The 21,254-nt window shown below is 40.1% G+C and overlaps 1 protein-coding gene across 2 annotated transcripts in view; it reads right to left on the reverse strand.

The window, feature by feature from the left end:
- Positions 1-21,254, reverse strand: part of DNAJC13 (DnaJ heat shock protein family (Hsp40) member C13) — an 82,248-nt gene that overhangs the window by 17,977 nt on the left and 43,017 nt on the right. For both annotated transcript variants that reach the window (XM_059728783.1, XM_059728782.1), the window contains 19 exons: positions 20,265-20,368; positions 20,020-20,179; positions 18,459-18,521; positions 17,935-18,036; positions 17,568-17,672; positions 16,456-16,658; positions 15,766-15,850; positions 15,370-15,524; positions 14,510-14,555; positions 13,444-13,598; positions 12,613-12,814; positions 11,028-11,143; positions 7,589-7,667; positions 7,205-7,340; positions 5,724-5,908; positions 4,822-4,896; positions 4,493-4,612; positions 2,073-2,252; positions 346-513 (listed from right to left, as the gene is read on the reverse strand). In XM_059728783.1, the coding sequence (XP_059584766.1) occupies positions 346-513; positions 2,073-2,252; positions 4,493-4,612; positions 4,822-4,896; positions 5,724-5,908; positions 7,205-7,340; positions 7,589-7,667; positions 11,028-11,143; positions 12,613-12,814; positions 13,444-13,598; positions 14,510-14,555; positions 15,370-15,524; positions 15,766-15,850; positions 16,456-16,658; positions 17,568-17,672; positions 17,935-18,036; positions 18,459-18,521; positions 20,020-20,179; positions 20,265-20,368 (2,439 nt within the window). The remainder of the gene's footprint in view (positions 1-345; positions 514-2,072; positions 2,253-4,492; positions 4,613-4,821; positions 4,897-5,723; positions 5,909-7,204; positions 7,341-7,588; positions 7,668-11,027; positions 11,144-12,612; positions 12,815-13,443; positions 13,599-14,509; positions 14,556-15,369; positions 15,525-15,765; positions 15,851-16,455; positions 16,659-17,567; positions 17,673-17,934; positions 18,037-18,458; positions 18,522-20,019; positions 20,180-20,264; positions 20,369-21,254) is intronic.

A 21,254-nucleotide genomic window follows, 5' to 3' on the forward strand; every position in this document is an offset into this window, starting at 1 on the left:
TGGATTTTGCCCCTTTGTTTTCCAGCCTCATACTGCCCGTCTACTACTTGAATTCCTTACTCCCATTTTTGTCCTCCAAAGTACTGTTCCCTTTACACTGGTTTGCAATTAAATGATTGGGGTATTTCACTTCTGCTTGTAGTGTTTAAAGAACTCATGATCACTTATTGCATAAGTTTCTCACTAGCCAACTAAAAAAAAAAAAAAAAAAAAAAAGTAATTTAGTTGCTTTTGAATTTGTTGCACTTCTCAGTAATCAGCCTGGCCTAGATGTGCTTGGCAGGCAGTGTCAGATATAGTAATTACTAGGTAAAATGTTAAAAACACCAGCATTTTTCATCTTACTTCAGTAGGAGTGACCACGGAAAGTTTTCTTGCAACATAAGGGGTCAGCATTCCAGCAAGGCTTTTTCTTATGGTGGGATTTTCAGGTGTAGCTTGTTCTTCAGACAAATACCCTCCAAGACGACTCAAAGCTAGAAGACTAAGTTTGGCAAGGCTGTTGGCTACTTCCTGTTAACAAAACAAGACAGGTTAACAATTTAAATATTTGAATAGAAACCTGAAGTATAAATGAAGAGTTATCTATCCTTTTAAAAAAAGTTAGCCTTCAAAATAAGTACCCTGCAGTGTACATAAGCATGCTTGGACTAGCTTCCTGGTTCTGCAGTCCTGATAACAAAAATAAGCATACATTTTGTAATGGGAGTAGGTGCTGCAAACCAACTCCAGTGGTGATGAGTTCTAGATGTTCAGCTGCTTTAGGTAGCAGAATTTTTTTTTATTTTTTTTTTTTATTTTTTTTTTTTTTACTTCTACCTAGTAAAATTCCAGATACAGCTGAATTTTGCAATTCCTGCAGAAACCACATAACTACAAATTAAAGTAGGTCCCTATCAACAGGTACTCAGAACTTGAAGTTCTGGATGGTAGCATGGCAGGGAGGTTACTTATTCCAAAAGCGAAATATTAGAAGCCTAGGAAACTCAGAAGTAGTATTAGTGGACCTCTATACATCAAGATATAGAAAAATTCAAAACTGGTGTACTTCAGTTTTCTTCTCCTTTGTATTAACTGAAATATTCTATTATTGCTACTGGCTATATTGACGTAGTTTTGGACAAAAATTATAAAGTAAACTTGTTTGGGACAAAAAAAATCAAGTAAGTTATCTTTCCTATCTCCACGCATGTCATTAATTAAGCTTGTTTCTAGGATAATTAAACACACATTTTCATTTCAACCTTAATAACCTGAAGTTCACATATGAAGCCAGACTTAATGTCAGTCAAAACGTTATAAGTAGGCATTTCTAATCATTTGGTTCTGTGAAGCATCAACCACAGTTATTTAAGTAGTACCCTAGCTGCTGTAGTCTCCCTAGCCCTTTTACCATCCTTCCTGTCCTTGAGCCATTTCCGAGTATCATTTTGAAAATACAAAAAGGTTATGTGAGTTTTAGTCCATCTTTCCAGAAACTAGGCAAAGTCTTCCTATCTTTTCTCAGCAAGAGCAGAGCTAAGAAAGATGTTTCCTATTGTAACCATGAAGTAGAAAGGAATACATAAGTCAACTGAGAACAGTGGGAGGTGGGAATCTATCCTCTGTTTAAAATATAGCCATCATGGAGGGTTCTTTGTTTAAGGAAAAAAAAGCTACCATCCCCAATTTTACAGGAGCAGAGAAAAAGAAAGATGTGAGATTCAGTTGACACTTAAGCCAAAATACATTTTAGAACCAGTGATATTGGATGCAAGCATCTTAAATAACTAATTTACCAATATGAACCCATTTTAGAAGTTAAAAGTAACTAGAAAAATCATTCTGTATCACAGTCCTGCCACTTAGAGGATACAGAAAAGCTACAGTATGCAAACATTTCAACCTTAACCACAGTTGACTCACCCACCTACTGAAATATATATTCAAGATCTGCTCTAACTAAATAAAAGTAATTAACCTATTAACCAATGTAAGCATTATTGGTCAGGATTCATACTATATATCTTCAAAGAATGGCAAGTACTCACTCAACTTTCAGGTTAAAAGGTGAAAATTAAGTTTAACATTACCTGTTGATTAGAATCTTCACTCTTCTGAATACCACTCTCTTCTAGTGTATAATCATAGTTGAAGAGGTAACCAAGCAAATACCACAAAACTCCAGCTTGAAACAAGTGTGTTTGTAGCCAGTAATCCACAGCAAAGGAGCTGACACATTCTACTCCCAAGGAACCTACTCGTGGAATGCTCTAGGAAATAAAGGAGGACTGGTATTGATTACATTTTTCATGACTGAGGGAAGCCAACCTAGAAAGAAATCGCTGAATAATCTACAAATTCATGGACTCAATAACAATATTCCTGGCTTTAGAAGAACGTATTTGCACTTTTATTCTTTTTTCCACTTAAGTCTGGCAGGTGAAGAGACCAGTGCGAACAAACTGAAATTTGGAGTCTAAGGGTGTTTAGGCAGGTGGGGCAGCTCCAAGAGCTGCTCTAATTAAAGCACCCAAAGCATCACATGCATCAGCATCCTTGCACTGAAAGATGGCCTCGGGGGCACATTTGAGGTTTAGCTAAAGCAGTCCTGCTGCCACTTTTCAGCGTGGGGACGCCGATACATGTGACACAGGATTCTGCTGGAGCACAGTAATTACCATGGTCCAGCAGACTCTAAAACAGAGTCTGCTCCAACCCACTGTAACTGGCTTGATGCACGTGTATAGACACCCTAAGGAAAAAGTGCTGTAGACTTGAAATAAATTCTGGACCAAAAAAAATTAGGTCAGGAAAAATTAGAGCTGAGATGAGAAGTTTCAGCAGGACACTTTCCCCCCAACCCCTCTAAAGCTGCTGATAACACCCCCCCCCCCCCAAAAAAAAAAGAAAAACACAAGTGACTTTCCATGGAAGCCACTGCTGCCCAGCAGCCGACTAGGTGAGAAGATTAGAAGCTCTATACCTAAGCAGGTAGGCTGTGGCAAAGGTGGGAAAACTAGCAAGTTTGACTTTCTAAAGACTGGGTTTTCCATCTGTGGAAAGTTGCTCAAAATAGACACTTTAAAGTGTCTAACTGCTGATGTTCCTTTTTAATATTAAAAGTTACTTAAGGAATATTCTTAATTAGAGGAAAAAATGTACAGCAGATGAAATCAAGTCAACAGCTAAAGAACAGTACCACCAATTCAAATTTAAGTTTCTTTATTTCAAATCATTACTATTGTCAAGTTAATCATATATTTTAATAAAATAAATCTAGTTACTCCCTTGTCCATGCCTTGCTACATTTCAACAAGTGAGCAACAATCCATAAAGCTTCACAGATGTCTATTCTTGTGCTGAATGAGGAGTCTGGTCACCCTGAATAGAAGCAAAACTTGGAGTGAATACTCGCTTTCTCCACTCCAAGGGAATACCCACTAGGGCTGCATGAAGCTTCATTTGCCAATTTGATTCAGTGGAGATTTGGCCCAGTTTCCAAATCAAGTCAGGAGACCCTTTAATCTTGCCGAATTGAATCTAACCCCTCCGAATCAATTCAACAATTCAGACAGACAGTTTTATGTTTTTTCTATGTACCTCAAGGTACCAGGCGGCTTGCAAAAGCCGATATGGTGGGGCATATGGAGCATCGCACAGGAGTGCAGGGGGGACCTAGCACGCTCAGTGGTGGATCCAGAAGGGGACCAGAAACACTTCTGGTCCACTTCTACATCTGCCGCCAAGCACATTGGGGGGGTGGGTGCACACTCCTGTGGGACACTCCATCTGCCCCACCATATCAGTTTTCACGAGCCGTGCCTGGAACCAAGGAACATAGAAAAAACCCCATTTAAAGCTGTGTCTGTCTATAGCTGAAATGGCAATTCTCTGAATCAGCATCAAATTTTCAGATTTCAGCCTAGTTGAAGTTGGGACAGGGATCCAAATCACTGTAGCCTGAATCAGGTCGAATCCAGATCCATGGCCTGCTTTCCACACCCCTGATACCCATTACTATTAATCCACTTGGGTACATCTTCATTACATTGAAACAATAGTAATGACTGCTGCATTAAAAACACTCCAGAGTATTCTTGAATAGAAGCGATTGTAAGAGTAGATTCCCATGCACCACTACCTACAAGCTATGCTCGTTTAAAAGCCAATACATTTAAGTTAAAAGCAATACCTATACATACTCTTACTTGCCTACGCATGACTTACTGATTGTGCATCATCTTGAAGTTACAAGATGCAGAGAAAACCCAACCTAAAGCCAAAAAAACAAAATTTACAGCCAAGAGCCCACGACTGAAGTGTGTACAGGAGAATGAGTTTGTATTATGTCTTTAAAAAAGTCTTACCTTTATTTAAACCAATGCAAATCTATGCTTACAATGTTTAATTATTTTGTAATTAATTTAGTTAATGCACTTCCATGGTTCAGCTGCATTTGGAAGCTTGCAGAACACTGCCTGTGCTTCTGATAACCCTAGGACAATCTTACCTTGCCATAATATAACAATCTACAGAGGTCCTTGATGATATTGGGCATTTCGGTGATCTTCTCTCTGCATTCTTCGAACTGAGCTGCCACACTGTAACACTTACTTACATGCCCACAGACCTACAAGCAAAAACATTAAGCCACAGAAAGCATTAGCCCTCGATTAAAAAGGGAAATGGAACTTTAAGCCAGCTCTGCCAGAACCACCAAAGGTCACAAGAGCTGACAAAATGATGTGTTAGGAAAAAAAGGGGGGTTGTTTGTTTGTTTTTAAAAATTATTGGAATTATTTTTATTTTATTTTTTTAAACAGCTGCTCTAAACCTTACCTGTACAGACATATCATCTGGTTTACTGGAGCGGTTTAAAACTGCCACACAACGATTAAATGCTTCTTGCAGCACCTGCAAAAGTAAGTTAGAACAGAAACCGAAAGAAAACATGCTGCCAAACAAGCAATGAAGCAGTTTTGGCTCAGAAGTCCTGGAAAGGCAACTTGCTTTTTGGATTCAGACTTTCATAGGGCATTTCACATGGCTTCCTGAAAGTGCCATAGCATCAAGTCACACATTTTGGATATCTAGAAGACTAAGTAGCACTTGAAGCTATTATTCTAGTTTCTAGGTCTACTATTCAGAATAAAGCCCTGCTCGGAATTACTTGCTCCCAACTTTTGGTAGCAAGCTGCTGTTGGTCTATTCTTTGGCAAAACTAGCATACTGGAGCCTTTAATAATGCTACTGTTTCACAGAGGAATATTCTAGAGCAGGGGTTCCTAAACTGTGGTACAAGAGACACCTCTGGGGGGAGGAGGTATATGGGAGATTGTGTAATGGCAAATGCTTACTGTAACAAAAATTAAGTCCAATAGGTTAAAATATAAGATGTACACTAGTAGGGGCATGCAAGCAGCTGGTAAATCTGGAAGGGGGTACACAATAAGAAAAGAGTTTGGTAACCTCTGTATGGATGTCTAATCCTTTGTAGAACAATTAACTTACCTTTATTAAAAAAAAGACCCCTCTTCAAAAAAAAGAGTCACAGTGGACAGAAATGGGGTGTGGGTGTGTGTGGGGGGGGGGGGGGGGGGAGGAGGAGAAGGAGGAGGAGGTAGAACTTGGCATTATCCACACAGCACCACTTTAGACAGTCAAGTCTGGAGGTGGGTAAGTCTGAACATAAAAAGGGGAGCTGTAGCCATGAAAAGCTTCTGTTAAGCTTAGGGGTTTACCTCTACTCCATTCTCTCTTCTCAGTTCCTCTGCATTAAGTGCTGAACAATTGACTGTGTGGAAAGCAAGTTCTGTAGCAGCAGGCAACAAGGGAGATTCTTTGGAAAAGAGCTGGTCATCTGATGTTTCTATGGTGATGGTCTTGATCAGCATGGGGTAGCCTGCATATTTGTAAGGTTTCAAATCTAAAAAGGTAAAAAACAGTAACATGGAAGGTCTGATCTATATGTAGCCATTCTGTTAACTGAAGAAAAATGGGAAGTCTTCTGCCAATAGTTCGTTACTAAATTTCACATGGTATTTCATTTTTCATTGCTGGGCTCAATAATGAAAGTGACCCTACTGTTAAGAGACGGGGAAGGAAATATTTAGTGCCTTAGATTTGCTAGCAATGTACAGACTGAGCTACCTTTCACAGTACTCATCCTTTTTTTTACTTGGTTATCATTTAAAAAACCATTTCAGAAAGTGCCAGGGAAATCCTGCCTAGGACTGTGGTTGGTTTCCCCACTCCCACTTTGAGGTGACAGAGGAAGGCAGACAAAGATAGAAGTATACTTAAGATAGTTCAGTGCATTGCACACTGTATGTGTGACATGTTCTACTTAAGAGCAATTTAAACCCTGGGTTTTGAGCAAGACTCATTTGTCCAGCAATAATGAAACCTAAAATCAGCTACAGGAGTCAGTTCCCAGTGACTTATGTTGAATAGCTAACAGTTTGCAGATATTATGATTTTATGGCAAAAAGTTCTCATCCTTCCATTTCAAAGCACCCATGTTAACTGAATGCATGGTCTTCTACCCCAATATGAGAAATGCAGTTATACATTGGTTAGAATTTCCATCACAAAAATCAAAGCTGAAGCCACAAAAATGACAGAAGTTACTCCAATTTCCTCCTTTCAATTTTATCCTAGTTCTATGATAACAGGAAACCATGACAAAACTAAAGGCTAGGGACCAAACCTTCTTTTATCTAGTAGATAGGTAATGCAATCCAATGCAAACTCCTTCAGAACCATATGGAAAGTAGTGTATACTCTTCCTCCCCCATTGCTTTTTGTAGACAAGTTTCATCCCTAGTGATTTACAGGATGGAACGGGAGGGGGAGGAAGAAAGCAGCTGCCAGTCCTCTGTGCTTTCTACACCGGTGACCACAAATCTCCAGAAGGCATAGTCTGTCCTCTGGCTCCATTTCTCCTGGTCCCTAGGGAGGAGTTAAGCTGGTGTGCAGATGCACCATCTCCCAGGATAAACTTAACCCTGGTTGTTCCAAGGTTATTCTTCTCCCAGGGTAGCCACTTTTGCTCGGGGTAGAAGGACACAATATGAAAGCCACTCACTTGAACATCTTAAAAGCTTCAGGTTTCTAGCAGGAAAACAGCAATTCTCCTGATAAAAGCTGATTTGTACATAGCCTCAGAAGATACAAAAGTAGTTCTCAAAACAGACGAGCAATTCTGGCTCAGTATACCCACCTTCTTTGTGTCTGTTGAAAAGGATGCTTTGAGTTTTCAAAATCAAAATGATGTTTTCTGGATCTGGGCCATCCACCACTTTAGCAGATTTTGTGCATAGGAACTCATATGCTTTATTCACTTTTTCAAACATATCCTGCACATAAGATGGACAATATTAAGTACTACCTAACTTGTCTGCATCTTCAAGGTGTACTTCCACGGAAGTTTCATGTTAAAGCAGTAACATGGAAAGAATGCATTTAGAAGTTTAAAAACTTTTGACACAAATGAGTTGCAAAAACAGGAATGTTTAAGTCCTACTGTCATCCCAAAGAAAGACTGATATTGCAAGTTAAGTCTTGGTGCAGCCTGAAGCCATATATATCAATAAAACCGACATACCCTGCCTTCTGGGTTCTTGTCAGGGTGATATTTTTGTGCCAGCCTGAAGTAGGCTTTTCTGACCTTGCTTTCATCATGCCTGAGACAGAAAAAGAAAAAAAAAGTTAATTTTTATAAATACTGTAAAAGAAGTATAAAACTTTTATTGTTTACTGTTCAGAGACTTAAATTATGACAAACCACAACTACAGCTGTAGGTTGTCACATCCTTATTTCCATTTTCAGAGTTGAGAATTATACTCCAATCTAAAGAGGCAACTACAAAGAAAAGAAAAAAGCTCTTTTGCCAGGCTGTGATAATTTATTATGTCTAAATACTCACTAGAATTACCAACTCCATTTTGCCTTGTGAGAAACATTTGACTGTAACAAAGAACTGTTTCATAGATTTCATAGACATTAGGGCTGGAAGGGACCTCAGTAGATCATCGAGTCCAGCCCCACGCCCAAAGGGCAGGAAGTCAGCTGGGGTCATAGGATCCCAGCAAGATAAGCATCCAGTTTGCTCTTGAAGGTGTTCAATGAAGGCGCTTGGACCAATTCCGGTGGCAGGCTGTTCCAGACCTTGGGGGCTCGGACAGTAAAGAAATTCTTCCTTATGTCCAGCCTGAAATGATCTTGTAGTAGTTTGTGACCATTCGACCTCGTCATCCCTTGGGGCGCTCTGGTGAACAAACGTTCCCCCAGATACTGGTAGTCACCCCTGATAAACTTGTAGGTGGCCATCAGATCACCCCTGAGCCTGCGCTTTTCCAGGCTAAAGAGCCCCAGGGCTCTCAGCTTGTCATCATAGGGTCTGCTTCCCTGACCTCTGATCATGCGCATGGCTCTTCTCTGGACTTTCTCAAGCTTCTCCACATCCTTTTTGAGTTGTGGAGCCCAAAACTGGACACAGTACTCCAGCTGCGGCCTCACTAAGGCTGAGTACAGGGGGAGAACGACGTCCCGGGATTTGCTTGAGAAGCATCTATGGATGCAAGCCAGCGTTTTGGTCGCTTTACTAGCCGCAGCATCGCATTGCAGGCTCATGTTCATCTTGTGGTCAGTGATGACCCCCAAGTCTCTTTCTTCCATAGTGGTAGCCAACATAGCACTGCCAAGCCTATAAGGATGCTGCAGGTTTCCCCCCCCCCCCCCCCAAAGGTGGAGAACCTTGCATTTATTGGCGTTTAACACCATCAGATTCTTGTCCGCCCACTTGCTGAGCCTGTCCAGGTCAGCTTGGATCACCCGCCTGTCTTCTGGTGTGGATGCTTTGCCCCAAAGTTTGGTGTCATCTGCGAACTTGGCCAGTCCGCTTCTGACTCCAGTGTCCACATCATTAATGAAGATGTTGAACAGTATGGGTCCAAGGACAGAGCCCTGGGGGACCCTACTGGTCACAGGACACCACGATGAGTGACTTCCATCAATTACTACCCTCTGGGTCCGACCCCGGAGCCAATTTTCCAGCCAGTGGATCGTGGAGGACCCAAGGCGACAATTGGCCAGTTTCTCCAAGAGGTGATCATGGGACACCAGATCGAAGGCTTTGTTGAAGTCAAGATATATGACATCAATCTCTTCTCCCTTGTCCAGGTGACAGGTCACCTGGTCATAGAAGGAAATGAGATTGGTCAAGCAAGACCTACCCACGACAAACCCATGCTGACTATCCCTTAAGATGTTGGCGTCGGCCAGTCCATTAAGGATGGCCTCCTTAATAAACTTCTCCAAGATCTTCCCTGGGATAGAAGTCAGGCTGATGGGCCTATAGTTAGCCGGATCCACTTTCCTCCCTTTCTTGAAGATAGGCACCACATTGGCCATCTTCCAGTCTTCGGGCACTACACCAGAGCGCCACGAGTTTTCAAAGATCCGCGCTAGAGGCTGGGCTATGATGCTCACCAGCTCCTTGAGTACCCTGGGGTGAAGATTGTCAAGGCCAGCTGACTTGAAGGTATCCAGCTTCTCAAGATGTTCCTTCACAAAGTCAGCATTAATGGAGGGCAGGGGATCACCCTCACCCGGACTTCCCGGCCCTGTAGCAGGCACAGGCGTCCCATGGGGCTGATGAAAGACCGACACAAAGTACCCATTTAATAGGTTGGCTTTTTCCTGGGTGTCAGTTGTCAGTTGCCCCATCTGGTTCAGCAGGGGTCCAACGTTGCCCCTGCTTTTCCTCCGGCTCCCCACATATCTGAAAAAGGACTTTTTATTGTCCTTGATGCCCAAAGCTAGCTGGAGTTCAGTTGCAGCCTTGGCTTTCCTGGTCTGCTCCCTACAGGAGCAGACCAGTGCAGAATAATCCTCCTTGGAGGTGACTCCCATCCTCCATCCTTTGTAGGCCTTTCTTTTTAGCCTCAGGAGGTCTGCTAGGTCCCTGGAGAGCCAGGAGGGCTGCTGTGCCCTCTTGCTGCCTTTCCTCCGAGATGGAATAGACTTAGTTTGTGCATTGAGGATCGCTCCCTTGAGGAGCAACCACTCTTCTTGAACTCCCCTCTCCCTGTGGTCACAGTCCCTTAGGGCCTCACTGACAAGCCTCCTGAGCTTGTCAAAGTCAGCTTTCCTGAAGTCAAGGACTTCCGTGTTGCTGACTGACTTGCCAGCTTTTCGGCAGATGGTGAAGGTGATCGGCTCGTGGTTGCCGTCACCCAGCTTCCCATCGATCACTAGGTTGCCGACTAGGTCATTCCCAGTAGCCAGTACCAGGCCCTTGTTCATTGGCCCTTGAGGGGCAACATTTTTTTTTTTTTTTTGCATTGAAATCAGGCAAGTGGAAAGTAATAGGAAGTGTCTAATTTCTGTGATCTTGTTTATTAGAACCAAAGGGCTGGATAGAAGGATAAAGGAGATGGGCCTGTAGAGAAAAGAACCAAAAAAAAAAAAAAAAAAACCAAAAAAACCCCCCCACAATGGATTGGTTGGTGAGGACAGATTTCTGCAATTTTTTTCATGGCTTTGCAAGTCTTGCACCCCTCATGAATAAAGGGTGTTTATTTGGAAATCCCTGTGAGGAGTTCATGTTGCCAGTTCACTGTTTTCCCACCTCCTCATCCTGACAAATATCTGGTAGCAAAAATCCATGACTTTGGGAGAAAGCATTGATGCAGAAGCCACTAAAGAAGTTTGAGGAACTAGTGCAAGGTTTCATGACACTAGTTAACTAGACCCAGTGCTTAAAAGCTTGAAGCCAGCAGCAGTGCTTCTGTTCTTCCCAGCCACAAGCCAAAGACTCATAGAACCCAAAGTTTCACTCTTACACAGCAATCTCAAAAAGGTGTCCAGAAGGACATAAGTCAACATTATAAGCAGGCATTTTTCCAAGCCAATGAACATCTTAAGAGCTGGTTTTGCTACAGTCATTTTGCAGAGAGAAAGCCATTAGCAATTACCCAAAATAAGCCCAAGAAGTGCAACTAGTATGGCTAAATTAAAAACAAACAAACAAAAAACTCACTGTCCTTGTCCTTTGGGAAGGTTAAGGACTTCATAAGCATCATCAATTGACATGGTAGGTGGTTTCTTCTCTACCTCCTTCTTCCAAGCTTCCAGGGTATCTTTCAGTAGTTTAACCTGAAATAAATTAAAGTCCATTATGGCTCATGTCTCAAAAAAAACACATTTTTTTAGCACTCTACAGTGGAGAAACACACCAACCAAGAGATCTGAAGCTCAAGATGTTAGGGATAGTCCTAGATTTAAAAAGAGAGCACCACACAAACCTCTTTCAATAGCTGGAGGTTTGTTAACATAATATTGCCTGTTACAAGCAGTTTGTAAGTTATTTTGCTTTTCTGGTTTGAGGGGTGGGCAGCTATTGAAAAAAAACAACACTATTTCCAATACAGAAGTACAATTTAAGATACCCAAGTATTACCTGGATACTCCCATATTTATGGGCTTTTTAATGGGATGTTTAAACCATGTGTTGCCATCTGATTTCTTTAGGCTGAATTATGATAGACTTGAAAAAAAAAGTGGCCTAGCCACGGTTAGAAGAGTGAGCTGTACCTAGTATCTCTGATAGGTTCTCTTACAAATTCCCTAAATGGAATCCTTACATAGTTACAGTAAGGTTTCATAGACATGAGGGCTGGAAGGGACCTCGGAAGATCAGAGTCCAGCCCCCTGCTCCAGGGGCAGAAACATCAGCTGGGGATCACAGGATCCCAGCAAGATAAGACATCCAATTGACTTAGGGGAGTCCAGAGTAGGTGCTTGCACCACCTCTGGTGGCAGCCTGTTCCAGACCTTGGGGGCTTGGACACTGAAGAAGTTCTTCCTTATGTCCAGCCTGAAATGGTCTTAGAGGAGTTTGTGACTGTTCAACCTTGTCATCCCATGGGGTGCTCTGGTGAACAGGCATTCCCACAGATCCTAATGTACACCCCTTATATAGACACACTTGTAAGCAGCCACCAGGTCCCCTGAGCCTGCACTTCTCCAGGCTGGAAATATGCTGGTGTTTTAAGACTGTTTTAGTTAGCTGCCAGGTGTGTGAAGGAACACACAAGTGTTTAGCCCATACCACTACAAGCTACACAGATTCCAACTTAAAATTTTTTGATTAGCTATGAAACTAGAGCACTTTTCTGCTGAGTTTTGCAACCCAGAAGCTTCCATGGAAATGGATACTTACACATGATTTCAGGTTTGCAGTTCAACCAGCCTGGGTAAGAAGTGTGAATAATTATTCTGTTTAAGCTTTACTAATGTATACATTGCAAGTGACAGTTTGTCAGGATACTTATTTTCATCCATCTCAGCACATATAGGGGCCCTCTGTCATACTCAGTTGACAAGGCAATAAGGTCTCCGCCTTCTACCCCACATAGAAATTGAAGGTATATTTGAAAGAAATCAGTAAACTAAAAATTCATAAAGTAGCCAAAGTAGTATCTTGGAGATGTATAAATACCAAGATTCAGTAGGGCTTGGTGACACCAATTATTTACATCAAATTAGCATTCTTTTTCTACAAATGCTTGGGATTTTTTTTTATTTTTTTTTTTTTAAAAACACACAACTCAATTCTTACTTACAGGATCTTTAATTGGCCAATCTGGAAATCTGAGTGTATCACAAAGGTGCTTGAGGTAATAAATGTTACAGAACAGCTCATTTTCCAGTTGTGGGTAGTTGATCACAGGAATGGGGCAATACTGATAGAGTGCTCTTGTATTACTTTGAAGACGAGGGGTAAAATCTGCAAGGTGAGCGGCAATCTTCTCTATCATAAGGCGCCTGAGAATTGCAGATAAAATTCTGGTGAAATATAGCTTGCATAAGCACAAACACCAAGGAAATTACAAGTACTGGTTTAAAAACAGTTACTTAGATATCTTTCATTACCATCCGAGTCAGGATTGACTCTAGGACTCGACAGAGCCAACATAAAAAACTTAAACTAAATTGGAGACTCCATAGTAAAAAAAGACCACCACAAGTAAAGTAGTACCATAACAAGGGATGGACAAGCAGGACAGGGAAGGTGCCAAAATGGCAGCTCCCTGGAGAGTCCATGGTGCTGCTACAGCAGCTGTGGCTGTAGATGGAGCAGCAGCCACCGGTAGGTGCAGGGTTTCTGCACTACTGCCACAACCATTCGGGGCAGGCAGACTGATCTAGCACAGCAGCAGCCACCAGCATCACTAGAGACTTGAGTCTAGCAGGCAGAACCCTGCCTTCCCACTTAGTGCTTAGCACTCCCATTCATTTGAGAAGAAAGCTTTTAAAAATGGATAACTAGTACCACTATCAAGATGACCTACCCAGCCCTTATTAGCCATGACTTAAAATGATACAATGCCAATTACTTCTGGCCCACTAGCATGCCTAATATCCCTACTTCACACACACGCGCGCACACTTGCCTCATTTCATTGCTCCAAATTGCTTCTGGAGTGTCAAATTCCCCAAGAAAAATTTCAGAAAATTTTTCTGGCTCATAATTCTCTAGATAACACACCATTGCTTCAGGAAGAATATGTCCAAGTATACTTCTCTGAAATATATCTTGCCCCTTTGTCTAAAAAGGAAAAAAAAAAAAAATTACCAGATGTTGAAATATTTGGAAGTTAAGGTGTTTGTGCTCACACAGGAAAAAAAGTGTTCAGATGAAGTTAAGGGAGTGTGTTAGGGTCCTAATTAAGAGTTCCCCTGGCTTATGCTAAAAGTAGAGAATTCTTGCATTTAGAAGTACTATGATAATTCTGCAGTGGCTGTTGTGTCAAACTATCATCAGCATTACAAAAGGTAAGTGAAGCTCATCTTCCCACACTAATTTTAGTCTTCATCTAATGTTCTAAGACTGGCTAAGGTCAGCAAGTTGTTCATGCCTTCTGCTGAGCTGAAGACAGTTAGTTCACAGGAATATCAATACGCTGTAGCTGAGGACAAGAGGAGTACAAGCAGCAAATTTCTCCAAAACTAAGAATTACTTTAGCTCTTTTGGCTGAGATAGTTACAGAAATCATAAGAGGTATCCATACAGCTAACCTAAAACATTTCTTCTTTGCTTTCTTCTATACAGGACATTACTTCCTTACTTGTAGGAATTCAGAGAACAAGGAAGTAGACACAAGGTCCCTTCCTAAAGAAGCAATGCATCATCTTCTTCAGTTAGTTCAGTCTGTTTAATAGACTCTGTAGGATTTTTGACAACGTTGTATTGTTTTATAATGAATCACTACAACAATATACAATGTCTTAGTAGTTCACTGTAAATAGCCAAGAGCATCTTTTTTAGGATAATCACATAAAATTCAGGCAAACACCTTGCCTTGAGCATACATGTGGAACTATGGTAAAACAACAATTACTTACTTTGATTGGGATTATGGATATTTGTGGTGAGAGAACATAGAAAGTAAATGTATAATTTATGTTAATACCATGTTTAATGATTAGAGCAAAACACCTCTGTTCTAGTAAACTCACCTCTTCAGACTTGAAAGCCTGTTTTGTATGAGTGTACCTCAAAAACCTAAAGAGGAAGGATAACAATTTTAGTATTAGTGATGTTCAGCATGTCTGTGCAGAAGAGTGTATAGCAAAAGGTGAGCTAATTAAGCAGCTGCATGTAGTTTTGTTTATTCCACTTTCCTACCAGCCTGAGCCTTACGTTGCAGCCAACCTGAAGTCTAAATTCTAGCAAAAAATCCATTTTCAAAGTACATCAAATCTGTATGGTCAAATAATTGCCTTACAAAACTTAATTGCCTTACAGCCTGGAATTTATAAAGGTTTAGTTAGATCTCTGATTCAAGTAATTTAAAATTAAACTTACAGCAAGATAAATCCTTTTAATAGGAAGCAATTGCAACTGAAACAATAGGTTTAATACTTAAAAAAAAATAAGAAGAAGAAGTTAAGAACAGTCATTTGGGCATGCTTATGCAAGAACAAAAACAGGCTGTCATTAAGACTTTAATCCTAAAATGTCACCTTCATCAAGGTACTGGTTGATATCCAGCTATTATGAGAGGTAAACCCAAAATGGTTCAGATTAAAAGGCTACAGCACTATTCCTTTCTTTTCTATGCACACTCATTGATAACTTGGCTTTGTCATTTTAAGCCAACAGAAGCCTTCAGCATTTACAATATCTTAACAGTACACTGGGCAGCTTATTCTGTGCAACTATATGCATGCCCTGGCCGAGCCCAAAAAAGTTCTCGGAGGAAGTGAATAGACATGAACACTGAAAAAACTAGACAATCCATAAAACTTGAGTAATATGCAGAGAAGACACCTCCCCCTTCCTGTCAAGTGCCTACTGCTACCATTCTTGTCCTCACCTTGCAATAGGAAGCACGTTTGAACCTGTGTACATCATAATAAAGAAGAATACACCGCTCAGATAAAAACGAGGTAATTGTGGGTTATCTTGCATGATGTGGAACAGCAGTATAGCAACTTTCTCAACAAGGATTGGATCAAAAGTCAACAGCAACTGAAATTTGAACAAACAGCATTTTGTAGTCGCACCTGATTTTTCAAGAGAAAAAAAGCTTTCAAAGATCCACAGGCACATTACCCATAAAAAAAAAGTTAAACTTACTAATCAAAATTAAGTCAAAAATGCTAGTAAAGCATAGAAAAGAGACCAAGTGTCAAATATTAATTGGAATGGTATTGGTATATTCCTCTCAGAAAAGAAATCCTACTGCAGATTAGTAAAACAAACCACTCACCTGGATGATATGGGGAAGGCAAGTACCATCTGAAAGCAGCCTCTTTACTCTGGGCAAAGGTCTTATTATTGCATTATCCTGATCCCTGAAATATTACAAAAATAAATATTTTAGGCAATGCTACACATCTAAAATATCTTGTTTAGACTTTGAATTAACTTTGTTTAGCTTTTCAGCTTACTGACAGCCTTAAAATTTACACTGATCATTATTAACCTTGTTGCTCAATTGCTTAAGAAACTGATCAGATCTCAACCTTAACATCAATTTAGTGAAATTACGAAACTGAACACAAAGCACATTCCCATGGAAATATTAGCATAAATAAAGTAAGTAAGTAAATACATACACAAAAAAGTCAACATTTAAACACAATTACGTAATTCTCAAATGAACTGCAGCAAGGACTGAAAGCTTTGACCCTGCAATTAGGTTTAATGTTGTCCCATAGTAAGAAAGCCACCTTATTTCTCCCCAGGCCTGGACACTACCACATATCACAGAGAAAACACCCATCTTTGCATTTACAGAAATTCAAATGCAACTTGTTACAAGGAGGCATACGCATATCTTATTTAAGACTCATGCAACTCTAGAGCATAACTACAATGGCTTATTAAACCTCTAAACACCTTTGCCACAGTTATGGAAGCTAGCCATTTCTCATCTGGGAATTAAACTTGTTTTTACCTGCTGGGGAAATATCCACACATTGTGATCAACATGTTGAGAATAAGTGTGGCAAGGTCGGTTTCATTTAGTACAGCCTGTCCACTGGCCAACAAGCACCATTTAAGCTGAGGGATGACCTGCAATGGTCGCCAGCCATCCATGCCCTGAGCCCAGCAGCGTGTTTTTGAAGTCAATTTTCCCTTGGTCCATAGCTCCTCCATCTATTTAAAGATCAGAGATACTAGTTAGTGTTCCTACATACCCCAAAGCAATGATCAGTAAGGTTTGTTCCTTCTCATGTCCTACAATAGTTACAAGCTATCAAGACCTCCTTGCATACTTGTAAAGGGTTGGACTTTCATGATGAAAGGAAGCCATTACAAGTATTTTCTCCTCATCTAAATTGTAAAGATCTACACTTTCACATATTAAGGATGTATTAAGGTCAAGAAAGTAAGCTTGGAAATGATTTTCAAACTGAAGGAGTCTTATTACAGCAGTAAAAATGATTCTAAATCGCTATTGTTGGTTGCTTATCATCCGCGGATGATTTTAAAATATTTGAATGAAAGTTTAACTTCTAGTCTCCAAATCAGATAAGGTTCAAGCAATGTCCTCCTTCCTGAGCACCAGCTTCCAAATAAAAAGTGTGCTCTATTAAAAGTTTCAGAAGACTGTCTACTTTAACATCTTTATGCATCTATCTATACTGAGCCCATACTATGAAGTCGGCTCATTTGTGACAACACTACATTTTTAGTTCTTCAATACATATATGCTTGTATGCTTATTTTCAGAAGTTAAGAGTGAAGCTTCTACAGTGTTTGTAAGCAACAGCTCAAGAACCCAAGTTCTGTCATGAATGGTACAAGTTGTAAATGTTAGACAATTACCAAACTTTTGGAATACTAGCTAGATGGTTAAAAAAAAAAGTTACTTTTTTATGATTTGTAACCCCACAGATTATGCCAGAAACTTGTGGGCAAGTTCTCTTGCATGCTTTGGTAAATATGCAACACAATATACAAAAACAGTTTTACCTCTTTCCTCTTATGGAGAAAAATAGCAATTCAGAAGAGGAACTTTTTAAAAGTCCTTATTGAAAAACAGCAGCAAAAACACAAGAATACCTCTTGAAAGCTGTAAGGACCACTCCTTTCTTTATCTGCATTGCCAAAGTACCATTCTTTTTCACTCTCCCTCTTCATATCAGGTGCTGCCTCAATCACATTACTCTAAAAAGATAATTTAGAGAGTCAACTTCCATACAGACAGACTATACAGGGACAAATAGTATTATGGTTTATGAAGGAACTTTTGTACATATGTTTCTCTTAATTTTACTTGTTCTTAAAAATACAGAAGCATGTCCCATTAAGGACAAATATCTAGTTTCTTACTACTCCATTTCTGGACCAAGTGTCAAGACAATACAATAAAAAGTTTAAGAAAAATGTTGAAAGAAAGAATACATTGTATTAAAAAAAGACTTCATACTTGCAATGGTACTGTAGCCCTGCTTGTATGGAGATGTGCCAAGGTTAGCAGATCCACAAGGATTCTAATACCATTTGAATCCATAAGATCCTTAACATTTTTCTGTACAAAGATAATTGGAGTGGAGAAAAAAGACACTTTAGGGTATGACCAGCCTCTCTTTATTTATGTATTGCACAATGCACCCAAAAAAAGCAACCACCGAACAAGAGGCACCAGTGTTCTCTAAGAAATAGTATAGAATATAGCCCAATACAACATAAATACTTCTAGCCTCTTAAATCCCTTCCAGTAACTGATCTATACATAAATTTTGTACCCATCAGGAAAGGGAAGTTCTAACAATCATTTGTAACAGAATTTAAGATCACTGGATAACATATGAAGCCAATCCTGGATTGATTTTTAACACTATAGCCAAATCCCTATCCTTATTATTCTGTCATGCAAGCGCATGCCATGCAACAGCAATGATAAAGCAGATGAGTTCCTTAATTGCATATTTGGGAAATAAGATCTCGTACCTTATTAAGAATCAGCTTGTTAAGAAACAAGATAAGTCTGTCCCGCTCAAGCCTATCAGTACACTATTGAAAAAGAAAAAAAAACAAAAAAAGAGAGGATAAGCATGGCATGACAGGAAACAAACTGAATTAGCCAATCAAGTTTTAAAAATTGGTTGTTACATTCTCTCCAAATTGGATTTCATCTCCAGTTTCAAGATGTCTTAAACAAGACTTCAGTCCCTGGATTGTCATTATGTAAAGCAGTCAAACATTAATTGAAGAAAATTAAAGGCTTAGAAAATTTTAAAGGAAAGGGGATTCAAAACAAGATGGCTCAAGCAACATCCACTAAAAAACTTCAAACCAAAATAGCTTCAAAGATCTTGCTAGTCACTACATAAGTCTCATTCTATCAGTAGTCTTGCTGAAGTGTTTTCACCCTTAACCCAAAGAGGTAAAACAATAAAAAGCAAGCCAAACACCCTACTCAAAAAAAAAACCCCAAACCAACCCACTCATGTGCATGCACACACACACACACACACACACACACACACACACACCCCCCACCTGTTCTAGAGTTATTTTTACTTCACTTTAAAGCAAAGCTTTACAGCCATTTCTGGCAGGCCTCTCTTCTTATGGAGACACTACTTGAATCAGGCTAACCACTAGACTGGGAAGTTAGATTAGGAAAGTCAACCTGTACAATTCAAAACTAAAAATTTTTTTTTTTAAATGAGTAAACTTATTTCTTATCACTTCACCAGAGCAGTACTAAAGACAGAGGATCCAAGAACTAAAGTGCACTTAAAAAAAAAAGTCAGCTCACATATAGCTCAAGCTGGTGGCAAGCAGTATTTCCGAGAAGAAACCAGAGACCCAGCGCACTGTAAGAGACAGCGCTAAACTTCTTGTAGCAGGTAAAAATAGGGCTCTAAGAAGATAGAAACTAAACCAAGAACTGAACTACTGAAGACAAAACAGAAACCAAAATGTTCTTCAGTTCATCTTCACAATGAACAGGGCAAAACTTGGATAGCTGGTATCTGCTTTCATCTTGGAGACCAGTTAAAAGGAGAGGACATGAAAATAAGTAAGGGCAGCAAGTTACCCAATTCACCCTGTAGTTTTGGTAAATATACTGCCTCAGGAACTAGTGCATTTAAAGCCAAGCACTCTGATGCGGCCCCTCCATGAAAGAGACCTGTTCCCCAGACAGGATTTTTATTATTTATCTTGAACTAAATGCATTCAAATTCCTTTTTCTGTTTTTCACAATCTAGTTTATTGGCATTTTCAAATAAATTGTTTTTGCATATTAGTGCAATAGCATTAGAGATTTCCTTAGTTGAGTACTGGCTAATTAAAGTGGACAGAAATTACCAAAAAAGCAAGGATTAAGGAGTATGGAAATTTAAAATGCAGCTTTCCAATGGATCTTCAAGCTCAAAACTGACCCCCCCCTCCCACAAATTTAAGCCACATTATCACGCTGAAGGACTGTTAGCAAGTCCCAACTGACTTCAGAGGCAAGTCACCATATCGAGTTGCAATTTAAAATAAGAAGAAATCTTACCCGTTCCAACATCCCAACCATGTATTTGGTATCACTAAATGGCCCTATTTCTTCATAACATCTTCCATAAACAATGGCTAGTGCTTGTAAACACAAGCATTTCATATTTACTTTAGGGGTAAGTAAAAATCTATGATAGAGTTCGTTGAAAAATTCATACCTGGAAAGGAAAAAGAAAAAAAGTTTACTGCGAAGAAACAGGAATCTGCCCCCCTCCCGAGAACGAGCGCTGAACAGTAGCTTACGATTTTTTGATTGCTCCACTCTCTTCACTATCATCTTCTTCCAATAATAGTCTCAGGTAATAATCCCCTATTTTAATTTCCTCTGAAAGGCACTCATACTTAACCTATAATTTAAGGCAAATAAAAAGCTGTGACTGAGTACACAAATCTGAAGTAGTCACATTTCCAGCATGATACAACATGGAATCAAGTTTAGATGCTGTATTTTAAATATTACTGCACTGTGTGAATCACCAAGTGAAGTTTACTTTTGAGCCCTTCCTGAGATACAGTAGTAAAGGTTTAGGTAACTTTACTTTTTAGGAGGAAAAAGGTTTAATAGATTCTATTTTATTAAAAGGATAGAAACAGTCATAGATTCATAGACATTAGGGCTGGAAGGGCCCTTAGAAGATCATCAAGTCCAGCCCTCTGCCCCAGGGGCAGGAAATCAGCTGGGGTCACAGGATCCCAGCAAGATAAATATCCAATTGACTCAAAAGGAATCCAGAGTAGGTCTTGCACCACCTCTGGCAAGAGTCTGTTCCAGGCCTTGGGGGCTCAGACAGTAAAGAAGTTCCTCCTTATGTTCAGCCTGAAAACAGTCTTGGAGAAATTTGTGACCGTCTGACCTCATCATCCCATGGGGCGCTCTGAACACATGTTCCCCCAGATCCTGATGTACACCCCTTATATACTTATAGGCAGCCATCAAGTCCCCACTGAGCCTGTGCTTTTCCAGGCTGGAGAGTCCCATAGCTCTCAGCCTCTCATCATGAGGCCTGTTTTCCTGCTCTCTGATTATGTGCGTGGCTCTCCTCTGGATTCTCTCAAGCTTCTCCACATCTTTAAATTGTGGAGCCCAGAATTGGATACAGTACTCCAGCTGCAGCCTCACCAAGGCAGAGTACAGCAGGAAGATGACATCCTGGGATTTGCTAGAGAAGCATCTATGGATGCAAGCCAGAGTTTTGCTTGCTTTGCTGGTTGCAACAATCATATTGGTGGCTC

The sequence above is a fragment of the Alligator mississippiensis genome, chromosome 5 (genome assembly GCF_030867095.1).
Source record: "Alligator mississippiensis isolate rAllMis1 chromosome 5, rAllMis1, whole genome shotgun sequence".
Taxonomy (NCBI): Eukaryota; Metazoa; Chordata; order Crocodylia; family Alligatoridae; genus Alligator; species Alligator mississippiensis.